General features: G+C 35.6%; 1 protein-coding gene across 5 annotated transcripts in view; it reads left to right on the top strand.

Annotated features, from left to right (window-relative positions):
- Positions 1-16773, top strand: part of UTRN (utrophin) — a 580690-nt gene that overhangs the window by 511414 nt on the left and 52503 nt on the right. For all 5 annotated transcript variants that reach the window (XM_064360600.1, XM_064360601.1, XM_064360599.1 and 2 more), the window contains 4 exons: positions 1347-1548; positions 8131-8216; positions 12516-12673; positions 14784-14950. In XM_064360600.1, coding sequence (XP_064216670.1) covers positions 1347-1548; positions 8131-8216; positions 12516-12673; positions 14784-14950 — 613 coding nt within the window. The remainder of the gene's footprint in view (positions 1-1346; positions 1549-8130; positions 8217-12515; positions 12674-14783; positions 14951-16773) is intronic.

Raw genomic sequence — 16773 nt, 5'->3', positions numbered from 1 at the left:
ATCCATATGTTTAGATTTCGAAGAGTCATCTCCACATTCAATAAATGTATAGATAGGTGTAGTTTGATAATCTGCTTTGTCTCTTTGTTTTCAGTTAGTGAATGAATGACTCAAAATAGGTTAAATAAAAAAAAGATTCTGTCATTTTCATCTCAACTCCTCCTCCAGGCCTCTGCAGGCCTCCCCTTGGGCAGTGTGTGCCTGGCCCATGTGTTTCTCCTGTATGTTTCACTGTAAGCAAACACCACTCACATGTAAGCCACACACCCCCCACCGTGCAGTCCACCATTCCTTAGAGCCTCTGGGCTTGACTGAATTCTTGCCTTCGCTCAAGCATTTCTCTCCACCTGGAATTCTTTCCTCACTTCATATGGATCTCTTGTATTGTATCTGTTTTTCAAGGCCCATTTCAAATCGCAGCTCTCCAGGGAGCCTTTTCCAGTAGTCCTTCCTCTCCGAGCAGTAGCAGCTCTCGTGGAAACTGCGTATTCTTCATGGAGGGCATGTTTATTCCTCCTTTTAGTAAAGCCATCAGTATGTCTTCGAGAGCAGGAGCTCTGCCTTCCCCTCCTGTGCACACCCTGCTGGCTCCAGCCCCGCCATGCCCACCATAGATGCTGTACATATGAAGAGAAAGGGTGGGAGCAAATTTGTGAAGACTGATGGATGCGGGGTCTGTCCTGGGAAACTCTAGTATTTCTTCTTAGCTACAGGTCACCTCTGTGTCAGAGCATCATCAGAAGCAAACCAGGTTAGGGCCAGATTGTGACAATCTTATAGATCAGGCTTGATTCAGTAGGCAATAGAAAGCTGTTATTTTTCTACAAAACCTGTTTTTTAAAACAGAGCATCTTCAGTCAACTTTGTATGTAATGATGTACATGGTAAAAAACTGTTTAAGAACAATTAGTTTGGCTGTGACACAAAGAATGAAGAGGAGAGCAGTGCTCAGGCTGTTTGCAGGAGTTAAGATGAGGAGAACAGTGTCATAGTTAAGAAGCGTCGCCGTTTGGAGTAAGTTTGGAGATTTATGTCTTGCTACATTTAAAAGAAAAAAGAGCCTAGCAAAGAAAAAGCCAGAAACAGGAAATAGGAAAAATTAATATTCCAAAGAGCAAAACATGGGATAAGATTGAGAAGCGACAGAGTTCAGATTCAAAAGTATGGACGTGTGGTAAAATGTGAGAATGGCAATGCGTTTCTTTCTTTAAAAGTTGAAATTAGCTAAAAAGGATAGATTCTTAAATTGAAGGATCAAACTAAGTACTTGAGACTAGAAATGCTTTTGTTGCGATGTTGTTATGTAATATAATGACTGTACACATTCCTTCTTCTCCCCTGGTTAGTGGATCTCTTAGAGTTGAGTACAACAAATGAAATTTTCAAACAGCACAAGCTGAACCAAAATGACCAGCTCCTCAGTGTTCCAGATGTCATCAATTGTCTGACAACAACTTACGATGGACTCGAGCAAATGCATAAGGACCTGGTCAATGTTCCACTCTGTGTGGACATGTGTCTCAACTGGTTGCTCAATGTTTATGACACGTAAGTTTGTATTTTTTCCCATTAAAATACAATCATTGAATGAAATATGTTAACTGAAAATGTCTAATTTTTTAAAGTGAATTTCTTAATAAGTGCTTTCAAATTACTTTGCTAGCAGAAATATTTATGGTCATTGTTGAAAATGAATGATTTTACAAATCATTGAGCTCTTAACAAACAATAGAACAAAAAAGAATAGACATCTTTTGTTTTAAAATTTGGCTTCAATTTACAAAGACTGTTACATTTATAGTATTCTTTGCCAAGAAGCTAGGAAAACAATATAGCTAAGTCCTACTTCCTTCTTGTTTCATAATATCTCATAGTATTTCCTTCTTTATTCAAAATAAAAAAATCTTATATTCATTGTTATTGATTACAATAATTGATTAGCTCAGAATAATCTACTCTACAATCTTTGTAATGAAGAGTGATTTGAATGGCCATGAACGAGATAGTCTTTTAATATTTGCTTTATTTGCATAGTGGTTACATCTTTTTTTTTTTTTTTGAGACAAAATCTCGCTCTGTTGCCCAGGCTGGAGTGCAGTGGCCTAATCTCAGCTCACTGCAACCTCTACCTCCCAGGTTCAAGCAATTCTCTGGCCTTAGCCTCTTGAGTAGCTGGGATTAGAGATGACTGCTGCCACACCCAGCTAATTTTTGCATTTTGGGTAGAGACGGGGTTTCACCCTGTTGATAAGGCTGGTCTGGAACTCCTGACCTCGTGATCTGCCTGCTTTGGCCTCCCAAAGTGCTGGGATTACAGGCATGAGCCACCATGCCCAGCCATATAATATGGTATTTTAAATAATTTATGCTACAGGACACTTTAACATCTGTCATTTAATTAGGTACTCACTGTTACATAAAGCACATTCTCAACTCCTGGCATAACTCATTTGCCATTAATTTGGCCCTTTTGAATACGACAGTGCATTTGTGAAATAGTCAATTCCAGAAAGACCTGCTGTGGGCTGACATTTTAGCCCACATTGGGAATTACTTATTGTTCTGGTAGGGGGTTAAAGTATGCAAATATGAAATAAGAAAACTAGAACTGGGCCGGTGCAGTGGCTCACGCCTGTAATCCCAGCACTTTGGGAGGTCGAGGCAGATGGATCACCTGAGGTCAGGAGTTTGAGACCAGTCTGACCAACATGGTGAAACCCTGTCTCTACTAAAAACATAAACATTAGCCGGAAGGGTGGCAGCCACCTGTATTCTCAGCTACTTGGGAGACTGAGTCAGGAGAATCGCTTGAACCCAGTAGGCAGAGGTTGCAGTGAGCTGAGATCATGCCACTGCACCCCAGTCTGGACGACAGAGCAAGACTTTGTCTCAAAAACAAAAAAAAAGAAAAAGAAAAGAACACTAGAGCTGTCGTTTTCCTCTCATGCTCAAAAAGTTATTATCTGTTAATTAGCTATATGAAAATTTGTATTTATCAACTTCTTATTTGATTTAGAGATAAAGAAGATGGATCATCATAAATACACACATTTAGGAGCTGATTGATTCTGTATAAGAAGTAAATAATGATGATGATAGCTTTAACAATGAATCAGCTAAAAATTTGGGATTTTTTTCTATTTCTTTTAGTTTACATGTAATAACTACATATTTATGAGGTACACAGTGATATTTCAATACATGCATACAGTTTGTAAAGATCAAATCAGGGAAGTTAAAATATCTGTCACCTCAAATATATATTACTTCTTTATGTTGAGAACATTCAGAATCCTCTCATTCATCTTTGAACCTATGAGATAAATTATTGTTTACTGTATTCACCCTACAGTGCCATAGAACGCTAGAAGGTATTCCCCCACCTATATGTAATTTTGTATCAATTAATGAAACTTTCCCTATCCTCCTGTCCCAATTTTTTAATTAGAGAAGTATTTTATCATTTGATGTTCACAAATATCATAACAAAGTCTTTCTAAATAATCAAATAGCCATTGTGTGCTTGAGGGCTCTTACGAAACTCACTGAAGCATGAGTCTCAGTTACCATAATGAATATGGGATTTACAATATCCCTGTCTGATATTTTTTAATACATTTCATTTTAATGCAAATTTTAAGTTCTCCTAGGGTAAAGATTACCATTAGCCTTAATCCACCATTAAGTTGCTCTTCAATAGTTAAAATCCTGAAAAGATACTTTTTCATAGTAAATTCACCAAAATAGTTGGTCAAAGCTGTTTTAACTACGAAGCCTATAACTTAATTTTACATCCCAGGAAAGTTGCTAAATTCATAGAATACTTAGGAAGTCCATTCAATCCTATGGAGTATGATAGAGGCGTACATCTTGAACCACATTTTAAGGAAAAACTGGAGAAGAGGTTCAGTTGCCTTCTATTGTCCGTGGCTCTGACACACTGTTTTGGTGTTCTGGGGCTGCCATAACAAGGAATGATAGACCGGATGGCTTCAACAAGAGAAGTTTATTTCCTGACTGTTCTAGACACTAAGAGTCTGAGATCACAGTGCCGACCACGTTGAGTCTTCACTGAAGCCGCTCTGTGTGGTCTGCAGATGGTCCTCTTCTTCCTGTGTCTTCACATGATTTTTCCTTCTCTGCTGCATGCTCATCTCCTCTTCCTCTAAGGACCCCAGTCCTATTGGATTAAGACCCGTTCTAATGACCTCATTTTAATTAGTTACATCTTTAAAGCCCCTATCTCCAAATACAGTCACATTGGGAGGTACTGGGAGTTAGGACCTTAGCATGTACATTTTAGGGGCCACAGTTCAGTGCATAATGCACACATATGCTGTTTTCACCAGACAGCCCAAAGAGAATAGTGCCACTTGGTTGGGAGGAAGCAGTGTGTGAAATGGCGTGATTCATATTCCAGGGAGTTAAATGTTGGCATAGTTCCACTTCCCACCATCAAATGGAAATATGTGGGAAATGGTACACTCAGCCACTGTCTCATTTAGAAAGACAGTATCTCAAAATTTCTCATTTTTCATTTTAAAGGAAAAAAGCCTTTCAAGACTGATCTCCCTTCTATGCAAAAGAAAGATAGCAAAGACCATGCTGGATCAGAATAGTCTCCATTCAGTGTAGCTTTCTACCTTGGAGAGGAGTATTGGGGATTAACCTATGAAAAAAATCAGTTACTCTTATGACAATCATGTCAGACAGCCAGAGCTGGTTGACCAGGTTTCTCTAACAACCATGATTGATTATTTATCTAAATGATAGTTATTAACTCTTTTTTTAAGCAATAGTTCTCTTTGAGAATCAGGTAGAAATTACTATCTACCCTCCAGTAAGGACATTACAGACTCATACATCTGTGAATCTGTGGAGTGGTACCTGGTTCTAACACTTCTGGTCATTCAGCTACCCTGACATTCACTCACTTATCTATCATAAATCCCTGACTCCCTTCCTTCCTGTTGTGTGATATAGCCAGAACTGGTGTTTTCAGCTTCAGCCAGCTCTTGATGATGAGTGATGCACACACAGTAGATCACAGAATTCTCAAAGTAGAAGGATTTGGGGATCTTTAATTCTGCCCGCTTCTCTTTACTAATTGAAAACCTCACCCAGTGAGATGGGAGAATTTATCTCCCTATTGCCTATTAGTCATAATTAAAGAACTAATATTCAGAGTCTTTTCATAATCATTTGATTATTCTTACAATATTGTCATATCTATGAAAAATAGTACTTTATTATAAGTAAACTGATTTTTTTCCCCAACTTTAACATATATCCAACTCCTCCTGATATTCTGAACTTTGTAAATGTAATTTCTTTTCATCTGTTATGGATAACAGGAATTCAGATTTTTGGTTCTGGTTGCTCTGTGAGTTAGCAGCTAGTTAACGTTGGCATCTTAATTTCTCATCTGAAAAATTGAGATAAAAATATCCACTCTGCTTACCACACAAAAGGTGATTATGAAGGGTTAATGAACTAATATATGTAAAATGTACTTTATAAAGTTAAAATTGATTGTACTTATGAATTCGCAGCCTCACTCAGTCATCTTCCTAGGTTAAAAAGTCTTAATTTCACAATCTTCCTTCTGGATTTAATGGAAATCAAAAGCATTTAAATCATGCTTTAAAGCAATAGTGTGGAGTACTTGGTTTAAATATATGTTTTTCCTACCGAAAATATTAACCTCATTTCCTGCAGTGTCATTTTTTCTGCTATTCCAAAGATAGCATAATTTTAGAAAGTAAATACCTTTACAGTTAAACTGATTTCAAGAGTTGCCTATGAAAACAGTTTGGTCAACCAGTTATCCTTGATGCAAGTCTTTGTCCCACCTGAATGCATCTTATCTCTGATGCTCACACTCCTGCCTCTGTGTCCTTGCTCAGGCTTTCTCTGTGGTACTCTACTTTCTCCTACTTGGGATGGTCATGCCGTGACATGCCTTCTATGCCTGATTTTAGATTTATCTTCTCTGTCACATGTTGCCAGACTAATGACGACCTAGACTAAATCACTAATCACTGATGACTAGGCAGCCATAATGATCTTGTACTTGATTTTTTTATTTCTATGCATAAAGGATTGTTTCACATGTTTTCTAGTTGTGTCCTTATCTTACCTTCCTCAGCTGGTGTGTGAGTTCATCAGGGATAGGAATCATATCTTCTGCTTTTCTCTTGGTCCCCGCAGTACACAGAGCAATGCCGGGACCTCAGTAAGCCTTCATAACTGTTGATGATGTGATGAGTGGATGATTGACAGCATCAATTGTCTTCCTGATGATGTTCCTTTCTTGTATTGTGACAGTAGAGTGGGGGGTCATGCTTTAATGCATATTACCTTAACCATTTTTCCCTATGGGGATCACTTTATCCTTAGCCACATTCATTTACTTGTCTCAGCACATTCACAAAGCCTTCTGTTACCCTCTGTGAGTCTGTTGTCTGACTGTGTCCAGAGAGTAGTAATTTCCTGCTTTTGAAAGGAAGCAAACATTGTTTCATGTGACTCCTAAAAAATATAAAGTAGAAACATAATTTATAGCATGGCTCACTGTAGGGTTAATTTGAAACTAGTGTTTCTGTAATTCTGAGAAACTGGAATGAGTATATTAATTTAGAAATTCTCCTTAGAAGGTCTGTGTTTCTTTTAATATTAAGTATTAATTTTTCATAGGTTAATTCTGAATGTCATATACGTTCATAGTAAGGGTTCAGTAAGTTTGTTAGATATGATTTAATATAAATTATAAATTCTAGCCTATTGAGGGAGTAGTTTGAGAATACATTGCACCAATCCCTAAGCATGTTTGTCTTTTTTATTTATTTCATACTTTATATTTCTAAATATGTATGCAGAAACTTCCTTGAATACACATAATTTGAGAATAGAATAATATCAATTAGTATTAGTAAAAATAGCAATAAAATCAAGAATTAAATATAGTTTGTCAAGACTGCTTAAAATTAAAGTTGCATGATATAAATATGTTTTTAAAAGCACAAATTGTTAACTTTTTTACATTTATATATTTACATAAACATTTGATTTTAGGTTTTAAGTGTGCTATACTTGTGTATTAAAAATATATAAGAAAATTGACAATAAAAGCCTAAACTGAAAACAGATTCTAAATCTGCAGTAATAAAAATAGCAATAAAGGCTTTTTTTTTGGACTGTATGTTATTCCATAGCAAGGATCCTATCTCATTAATTTTTGTAATTATCTTCCAATCTCTAGGACTGGAGCTACTGTGACTAACATTTGGTAGATTACTCAAAATTCTTTGATAAGCATGAAATTAAGAAAACTCTGTGCTTTTAAAGATAAAATAAAATTTCTCATCTAGTCGACTTATAAGTGAAATAGAAATGACCTGTCATTAGCATCCTGTAAAACTGTGTTCCATTATTGATTATAATACATTCTGGTTTTAATTATAATTTGATACTTCCCCAAATAGAGATTTCATATCTGTCTAAGATCACTGATGATTAAAATTGTAATAATAATTTACAAAAGCTGCATTGACAGAAAATTAACTATATACTAAGGACTTATAACTTGCTGAATACTTGAATACCAATATTTATACTTAATACTTAATTATGCTTATTCAGCAAGTTATAAACCCTTAGTGTATAGCTAACTTTCTAGTCTGTTTTTCTTGTTTTTAGCTATATCACTAGACTTTTCTTTCTGTATGAACTCACATGTATACTGTGTGTACATCTAACTATTTTGAATCTTGCATCTATAATTATTAACAGATAGGTTTAATTCATAGTATTTTTAAAGGTGCAATCTTTTCAGCTTTATAATGATCATTTTCATTTTGCTATAATTTGTCCTTCTTAGTTCATGTGTCATGTGCAAAGTGACTTCAGGCTATGTAGTCTTCTAGACTTGGTCAAACGCAATGTTACTATATGTCTTGAAATTACAGTATAGGTTTAATATTAATTGTTAAAAGTTAATAGGAATGTTGCATCTTTAAGATACAATTATTTTTAATGCTTTACCCTCAAGAAAATAGTTATTTAGAAACAATTAACATGACGTATACAGTTTTAAATGCATCTAACACATTTAGATTCTTATAATTTTAGGGGTCGAACTGGAAAAATTAGAGTGCAGAGTCTGAAGATTGGGTTGACGTCTCTCTCCAAAGGTCTCCTGGAAGAAAAATACAGATGTATGTAAAACCTTTCACATACCAACAATGTTTTAGTGATGATAATGATTATAGCAATTTATTGGGGACTTAGATTATATAATTTGCTAGTAATAATAGTTTGTGTTCTTTTTTTAACCCTTACTCTGCCTATACTAAATTAGACAAAAGGGTGGCAGTGCAAAGACATGGGGCTTTGTGTGAAATGAAAAGCTGATTATAGAACTAAGAGGTGAGGTGCCTGGATGGAGTGAGACCCAACTACAAATTATATTTTATTTAATTCTTAGAATAATCCCCTCACGATGTGGGCATTGGGATTTCCATTTTATGGCTGAGAAAATTAATGCTGAGATAGGTTAAGAATCTGTCTAAGACTGCAGGGCCAGTAAGTGATGGGGCTAGAATTAGATACTAGGTTTTTCTGACTACAAATCCCAAACTTTTTATTTCTTTATACTTCCAATGCTTAAAAAAAAAAGATGAACCAGAACCTTTATGGATATAGACAATAATCTTAAATAAGTATATTTTACAGTTGTGACAAAATAAAAGTGATTTTTAAAAATGTTACTGTATTTGGATTTATCAAATAAATCAACAGTGTTCCTTCACCTGCCAGTTAATGAAAGGTATCTGGGTTTTGGAAAAGGCTTGTGCTTGGGAGCCAAGGAGACCTGTCTTCAAATCTCTACCACTTAGTAGCTGAGTGTCTTCGGGCAGGTTATGTGATCCCATTGAATATTGCCAACTTAGAGGTAATAGTATCCCCATTTTACAGTTCAAGAAGCTGAAGTTTAGCAAATTTTCTTCAACTGAAAAATGAAGCTAATAATTCCTGCTTGGAAAATAATTAGGAGTAATGTTTAAAGTACCTAGAAATAGCAGTTGTTGAATAAATGGTAGCAGTTGCCTCTGAGTTCCCAAATCCTTAACTACTATCACATATCTTTTTATTTAATTTTGTCCTTAAAATGTGAATTTGATCCCACCATGTATATCTCCAGATGATTCTTTATAGAGAAATCCATACATCTGTGGGAAGGGATTAGGGATCTTCTGTGAATGGGAAGATACTAAAAAACAGTAAGATATTGTTGATTATAGGCCCTGTAAACTAAGTTCAGTTTTGTGTCTTATGTGAACATGCATACATTTTAAAAGCTTTTATTTTCTGGGATTGCTGTGAGGTTATTTGATTTTGAATTTCAGGTCTAGATCATGATGACTTGTTTTTCCTACATAATTTGACAAGAATGTCAGTGAAAAGAGATGTGGGCTTGTATGAAATGAAAAGCTGATTGTAGGATTAGGAGGTGGGGTGCCATGACAGAGTGAGAGCCTAGTTAGCCATGCAGAAAAAAAGCTTTGCACAGGGCTTTTGCTTTGTGGCACTTTATCCAGAATTTAAGTAGTTTTCAGAATTATGATCATGAAAAGATATAATTTCCAAAGCTGAAAAAGTTACCATTTTATAATTATCAGGAAAGGAAAATATTAATGAAAATATCCAAGTTCTAAAATTAGAAATGGATTTTTTCTCATTTTTGATTTGGGGTTTCTTGCACTCCTGAAACAATCAGGGTTCTCTAAAAGTAACAGTTATATTATAGTGTGGAGCTTACTCTGAAATGTATGCGAATTCAACCTCAAAGCTTACGTTGTCTGTAATTCAACATTAACTTTCAGGTATTGGCAGGGGAAGCAGAAGCCTCTGCAGTAAAATTTCTGATTATTTAATTTAATCCATGAAGTATGCCATTTTAGGACTAATTAAATAAGAAATCTCTTGGCTCATAATCTTTAATCTAAATCTTACCGGAATATTCAGACTTTGGAGTGTCCTGGGGTTTTGTTTTGCTTTTTACTTTGAGGACCTTCACCACTGTGATTCACTGATTCAAGTTTTTATTTTCCCCATGATATCAGAACACTTCCTCATTATTATTTCCTTTATTAGCATTAATATTCAAGACAGTTTGCTCTTCAAACACAATGGCAGGGCCACCATTCGAGATCATTGGTATCTGCCTGAACATTGATTTTATTAATACAATGGCCAGTGTCAGTATCTCCACCCCCTAGCACCTTCTTCTCTTGGTGCTTTCCTAAAAATATTCCTTGTTTAGATTCTAACAGTGCCCTGGCCTTTACACTTACAGCTGGTTAGCTTCCTTGCCTCATCAAAAACATATTTACAGACCAGGCACAGTGGCTCATGCCTGTAGTCCTAGCTATTTGGGAGGCTAAGGTGGAAGGATCACTTGAGCTCCAGGAGTCAGAAGCTGCAGTGAGCCATGGTCTCACCACTGTACTCCAACCTGGATGACAAAGCGAGACCAAAACCAAAAAACGAAAACCACAAACACACACACACACACACATACACACACACACACACAAACTTTTCAAACCATCCTTTTAAAATATCATTAGCATCTCTTCTGTGCTGATTTATAAGAATTTGAGTTTTTAGATTATGACACACCCCCTTACCCTGACACTGCTTTTTGTATCTGACTGTAATGCTGAGAATGTGAACTTTTGTAGGAACTTTTATAAGGTTTTACAGAAATATGTCAAAATGTCTAAGGACACTTTTCTCCTTATGTTTTGTAGGTAGTTTTACCTTAATAGTGGCATAGTAGTGTAGTCATATGCCTCAAAAGAGGGAAGTTGGGCACAGTTGATCTTGCTGAAAAGGTGCACTTTTCTATGAAGATTATTGTACATATGCTTCAACTTTGTATTTACTTAATGTACCTCTTCCCAGGGACTGGTTTAAAATAAACATCACAATAAGACTCCTGGATATTTTATGTCTATTATAGTCTTATATTTTTAATGGAAAGAAACAAGTAGAGCTCTAACCAAATCTAAGTGAAGAAAATGATAATAGAAATTACATTTATCTTCACTGAATTTACTTTCCCTATGTATGCTTATAATTAAAGCCATACTTCATTATAATTACTGTGTCAGTATCACTGAGCTTGGTTCAGTTTGAAATTTCACCATTGACAATGTTAGATCTAGCATTATTTTACTTAAAAAAAAGAGAGAATGATACTTTTTGATCTGAAACTCATTTATCAGGTACTATTTGAAAATGATTTTTAGAATCCAAGAAATATTTACTCCCATTTCTTCTATTCTTGGAAAATTTCACATGAAGAACATTAGATTTTCTGTGCTTTTGAATTTTTAGAACTTGAAAATTTCTTTCCAAAAAGTATTAATTTCTATAATAAAGTGCATTGTTTATATTTGAAATTTCTTCCTATTCCAAAAGTAATTTATCTTAGGATATTAGCTTTATTGTTGAAAATAATATAATAATTTTAATCTTCAAAGTATTGCATATGGTGAATAAAGATAAATCAATACTGGACAAAATGGAAGAGTTTTAATTTTATTGAATCAAGAAAATTATAAAACAAATTAGTTTTTTAATGAATTGGAAAACCTAAAAACTATGAAAATATGCACAAATTTTTAAATTTGATTAAATGTATTTTATTACATGAAGTAAAACAAAAATAACATTTATAAGTAATAAGGAATGGGAGACTGGCCCAAAAAAGAGAAATCACACCTTCTTGTACTTTTTAGGACACATAAAATAGATGTAAGTATAAGTGTCTTTAAAATAAGTTACTATATATAGATTTAGTAGAATATTGCATTTAGGCGTGAACACAAAGTTGGTAAATCTGTTAAAATTTTAAAGTTTATTTTTTAAGGCACATTTATTCCTTTGTTTTTTATTTTTTACTTTTGAGTTGGGGTTCCTGCTGTGTTGCCCAAGCTGTTCTCGAACTCCTGGCTCAAGTGATCCTCCTGCCTTAACCTCTCCGGTAGATGGGATTACAGGCATTCACCACAGCACCCAGCTGCGTCTATTCTTTTAACAAGTCATGAAGGAAGCTTTGTTTTGTCTCATTCTTTCTCAGTAAGAAGGGAAGTTCTTATGAAGATCATAAAATTAATTCATATGCATTTATTGCATCATTTTAAAAAGGAAAATTGTGTTTATTGATTTATATTATATATGCATGATTTATGTTTATATGTATATATAACCCATTTTTGCAGGAATGGGCTAACTACATGTTTCTTAAAATAATCTAATATCATATGTAATGCAGAATATTAAGATCAGAATATTAAGGTCATTAGAATTCAAAAGACGAATAATCAGATTCATGTCCTTCTGAAATTTTTTTAATCTTCATGGTTCAGTCCACATTACGAAAGATATATTTTAAGTAAAAGAACACTGTAGGCAGATGGAAGTTAACCTCTTGCACCTCTTTGCAGATCTCTTTAAGGAAGTGGCGGGGCCCACAGAAATGTGTGACCAGAGGCAGCTGGGCCTGTTACTTCATGATGCTATCCAGATCCCCCGGCAGCTGGGTGAAGTAGCAGCTTTTGGAGGCAGTAATATTGAGCCTAGTGTTCGAAGCTGCTTCCAACAGGTGAGCACGAAGGATCACCGGTATGTAGGCTGGGGAAAGGTTTTGAGGATGTTCTATGAAATGGAGTAGGGAACTCGGGCTGAAACCAAATGCTGGAAGACTTTAGGTACCATCCAACAAGTGTGTATTTTATTTCTCACAGCACATTTGCTTCAAAAAATAGCAGCCCTTGCAAAGAGACTTGCTGTTTTTCTTTGATAAAATCTACAATCTATAACTTGTGCCATTAGATTGCTGTTTGTCCTGCCCTTTTCCTGGCCTCCTCTCTTACCACTCCTCCCTTTGCTCTCTGCTTTCCAGCTGCACTGTTTGATGTCCTTGATTCCTGCCTCAGCAGTGCCTTTGGACCTGTGTCCGCTGTTCAGCTGTTCTTCCTTCCCCTCTGCCCACTGACTCCCTTCTCATCCCTAATCCTTACTTGATCTTTAGATTTTTAGCATAGCTCTCACATCCTCTGAAAATCTTTCTTCAACCTTTTCAGATAATTCTATATTTTTCAAATTATATTCACCTTAATATCCTCTACCTCTTCCTTCTAATATCAGTACCATTATAATTACATACTCAATTATATAATTCATGGCTTAGTGTTTGTTTCTTCTGTGGGAACCTAAGCTTCCTGAAGACAGGGACTGTGTCTATCATTTTACTGTTGTATCCTGTCTTAGTTCATTTAGACTGCTATAACAAAATACCATAAACTGGGTGGCTTTTAAACAACAGAAATTTATTTTCTACAGTTCTGGAGGCTGTCCATAATCAAGGTGCTAGCAGATTCAGTATCTGCTGAGCCTTTCTTGCTTTGTCCTCATATGACAGAAGAAGTGAATGATCTCTCTTGGGCCTCTGTTGTAAAGGCACTAACCTCATTCAAGGTGGCTGCACCCTCATGACCTAATCATTTTCTAAAGGTCCTACCTCCTTGTACCATCACCTAAGTGGTTGGGTTTTAACGTATGAATTTTGGGGGGACAAAAACATTCAGATTATTACATTTCCTGTGCCTCGAACATCATACCTACTTTAATAAATATTTGCTAAATAACTGAATTAAAACGTCCTAAGTTCTTTTTAAGGCAAGATTTTAAAAATAGATATACATTAAAGATGTTATCAAAGTGCCAGTTTTTTGCTTTGAGACTGTGCATACAAAAGAATGATGTACAAAGTTTTATACTGATCTAAGTTACTAATTTTGAACCGAGAAGGCACTTTAGTTTCTTTTTAATGTTTACTGCATATAAAGACATTTTAGAAATGTTACTACTGATGTTATACATATGCATAAAGTACAAGTCTATAGATATTTTGGCAAAGCGTAGCCAGTGATTTATCATTGCTGGGGAAAAAAAGGCTCACACCGTATCTTTGAGGAGAATTGATGTCGTGGGTTATTACATTTTATAATGGCCCCTTTTCTTATTTTAGAAATACAAAAAATATCAAATGGAAATTCAAAATATGATTTATAGTCATACATGTAGGTTCATGGAATGACCTCAACAGCAACAGGAGGATGAAATTGGTAGAAATTTAGCTTTGCACATATGAAAATTACTTAGTTTTGGGACTTGAAGAGGATTGGGGAGTTTTATGTAATTTATCCTGATAAATTTGAAAATCCTGCAAAGTACATCCGTAGCAATATGATTCCCATCTGATAATATAATGGGACTGGAGCAGGACACTCAAAAATGACAGCTTTTATTTAGCATTTATCATAGCCTTCAAGTTTGTAAAATTATCGGTGAGTCTTTCACAAGTTTTTACTGTCTTAGATGAATGAGTTTTATAGAATTATTTATGTAAAAAGATGACTTTGAATTGGGTGGTTTTGGTTTTTGCTTTTGTTTCTTTTAAAACCTGAGTATATTGAAGTCTTGATAATTTTTTACTTCTTCCTATGTGACAATTTCTGCTTTGTCTACTCTAAGTTCTAGAATTTTCTTGGCTTGAAGAACTTTAAGGTATTTGTGACTTAACTGACATGGAAAGAGTTATACAGTTTTCCTCTTCTGCACAAATTTTCAGAAGATTATGAAGCAACAACACTTGCTACAGTTTAAAGGAAGACATTTCTTCACTTTTAATATATTTCTTTTTTCACCAGAATAACAACAAACCAGAAATAAGTGTGAAAGAGTTTATAGATTGGATGCGTTTGGAACCACAGTCCATGGTTTGGCTACCAGTTTTACATCGAGTGGCAGCAGCGGAGACTGCAAAACATCAGGCCAAATGCAACATCTGTAAAGAATGTCCAATTGTTGGGTTCAGGTAAGGTGTGCCAGCACTGGAGGTGGCTATTTTCTGTTCCCTTTATGTAATCTCAGTAATATGTCCATTCTCCGTTCCCATTCATTCCCATTTGGAGGTTTGCCTTCTAAATAAATGGTATGCTTAGCATGTCTCACCTAAGTAGCATGTCTCATATAAAAGTAACATTTCTTCTTAAAACTACTACATGAAGCATATTTTATTATTGTTGCTATTATGATGGTCATTTACTTTGGTCGGAGCCAGAGATTTTTATGATTGTATGTTTACTTAGGTCAGGAAATGATCTATGCTTGAAAATTGTATGGCTGATCATAAATTTATAACCTTGATGGAATTTGGTGAATATTCTGAGGTCTTTGGGGTCAGACTTAGTAAGCAGGAAACAATGTTTAATTACCAGCTGAGAAGTAATCAAATTACTTTGTGTTACTTCTGCCAAGTTTGATGTGAAGTACATTAACCCTCCTTCTTCCTATGAGGAGCACTGCTAAATCCAAGACTTTAAGCAGTGTATCATACTCTTCAGTTTGTGACCCCAAAGCAGACTGTGCAGAGTCTGTGGTTTGTCCTAAGATGGAGAGTTTTGGACATCCTGATCTGTTTCTCTTACCATAGGTGTGCATTTGACTTCTTGCATATTAATATTTCTCTTCTGGGAGGAGTCTAGAAAATAGCCCCAGTTTAATTTGGAAATCTATTATGAAACAACATAAGCCTACTCAGTAGGGGATTTTATGTATATCTTTTTATACATAAGATTTTATGTATATCTTTTTTTTTTTTTTGAGATGAAGTCTCGCTCTGTCACCCAAGCTGGTGTGCAGTGGCACAATGTCAGCTCACTGTAACCTCCATCTCCTGGGTTCAAGCAATTCTCCTGCCTCAGCCTCCCAAGTAGCTGGGACAATAGGCATGCACCACTACACCCAGATAATTTTTGTATTTTTACTAGAGACGGGGTTTCACCATGTTGGCCACATTGGTCTCAAACTCTTGACCTTGTGATCTGCCCTCCTTGGCCTCCCAAAGTGCTGGGATTACAGGCATGAGCCACCACACCCAGCCTTATGTGTATCTTTTATTCATACCTGAAGAGGAAGTAGCCAAGATGGTGATTCTTGGGAGAGTCAAATCAGGAGGGCTGGGATTGGTTGTTGTTGTATATAATATCAACATTAATACCTTGAATTAAGCAGAATTGCTTTCATTTGACTGACTTTATCAGCATACTAGTTTGTATGAAGCACATCATTACATTCTCTGTGGATGGCTAACATAAGAAATGGAAATTCAAACGTTCTCTTCTCTCATGCATTATGGTGTAGTTGGGGAGGCTAAAATATTGTGAGTTCAGAGGGCCTTGCTGCTATGCATTCTAAGAGGATGAAAAGACAGGTAGTTAGTGTAAAGTAGAGTGAGCATTAACCTGGCACACAACCAAGGTAATAGATGACCCAGTGGAAGTTAAAGGGCAAATGTTGGAAGAAGGAAAATGGTAAAGTCACAGTTTAAATGCAGCAGGGTTCTTGGAATGGCTGTATTTGGAGTACCTGGTAGACAAAGATGTACAGGAGAGGAAATAGCTGGAATGTGGCAAGGTCAGGCTACAACTGGGAAGATAATTCAAGTGAGAGACGTAGTCATCAGAGCTAATAATCACTGTTATTTATTGTTTACTTTATGCTAGACAATGTGGTAAGAGGTGTTGCATTTGTTATTGTAGTCACTTTTCATAACAACTCTGTAGGATTGGGAGTATTACCTCTACTTTACACATAAAGGAACTAAGACTCCAAGATTAGTCAACTTGCCCAGGCAGC

Source organism: Aotus nancymaae, unplaced genomic scaffold (genome assembly GCF_030222135.1).
Source record: "Aotus nancymaae isolate 86718 unplaced genomic scaffold, 86718_ANA_hifiasm-v0.15.2.pri h1tg000040l, whole genome shotgun sequence".
Taxonomy (NCBI): Eukaryota; Metazoa; Chordata; class Mammalia; order Primates; family Aotidae; genus Aotus; species Aotus nancymaae.
Note: the sequence above shows the minus strand (reverse complement) of the source record. Positions and strands in the feature narration are given on the sequence as shown.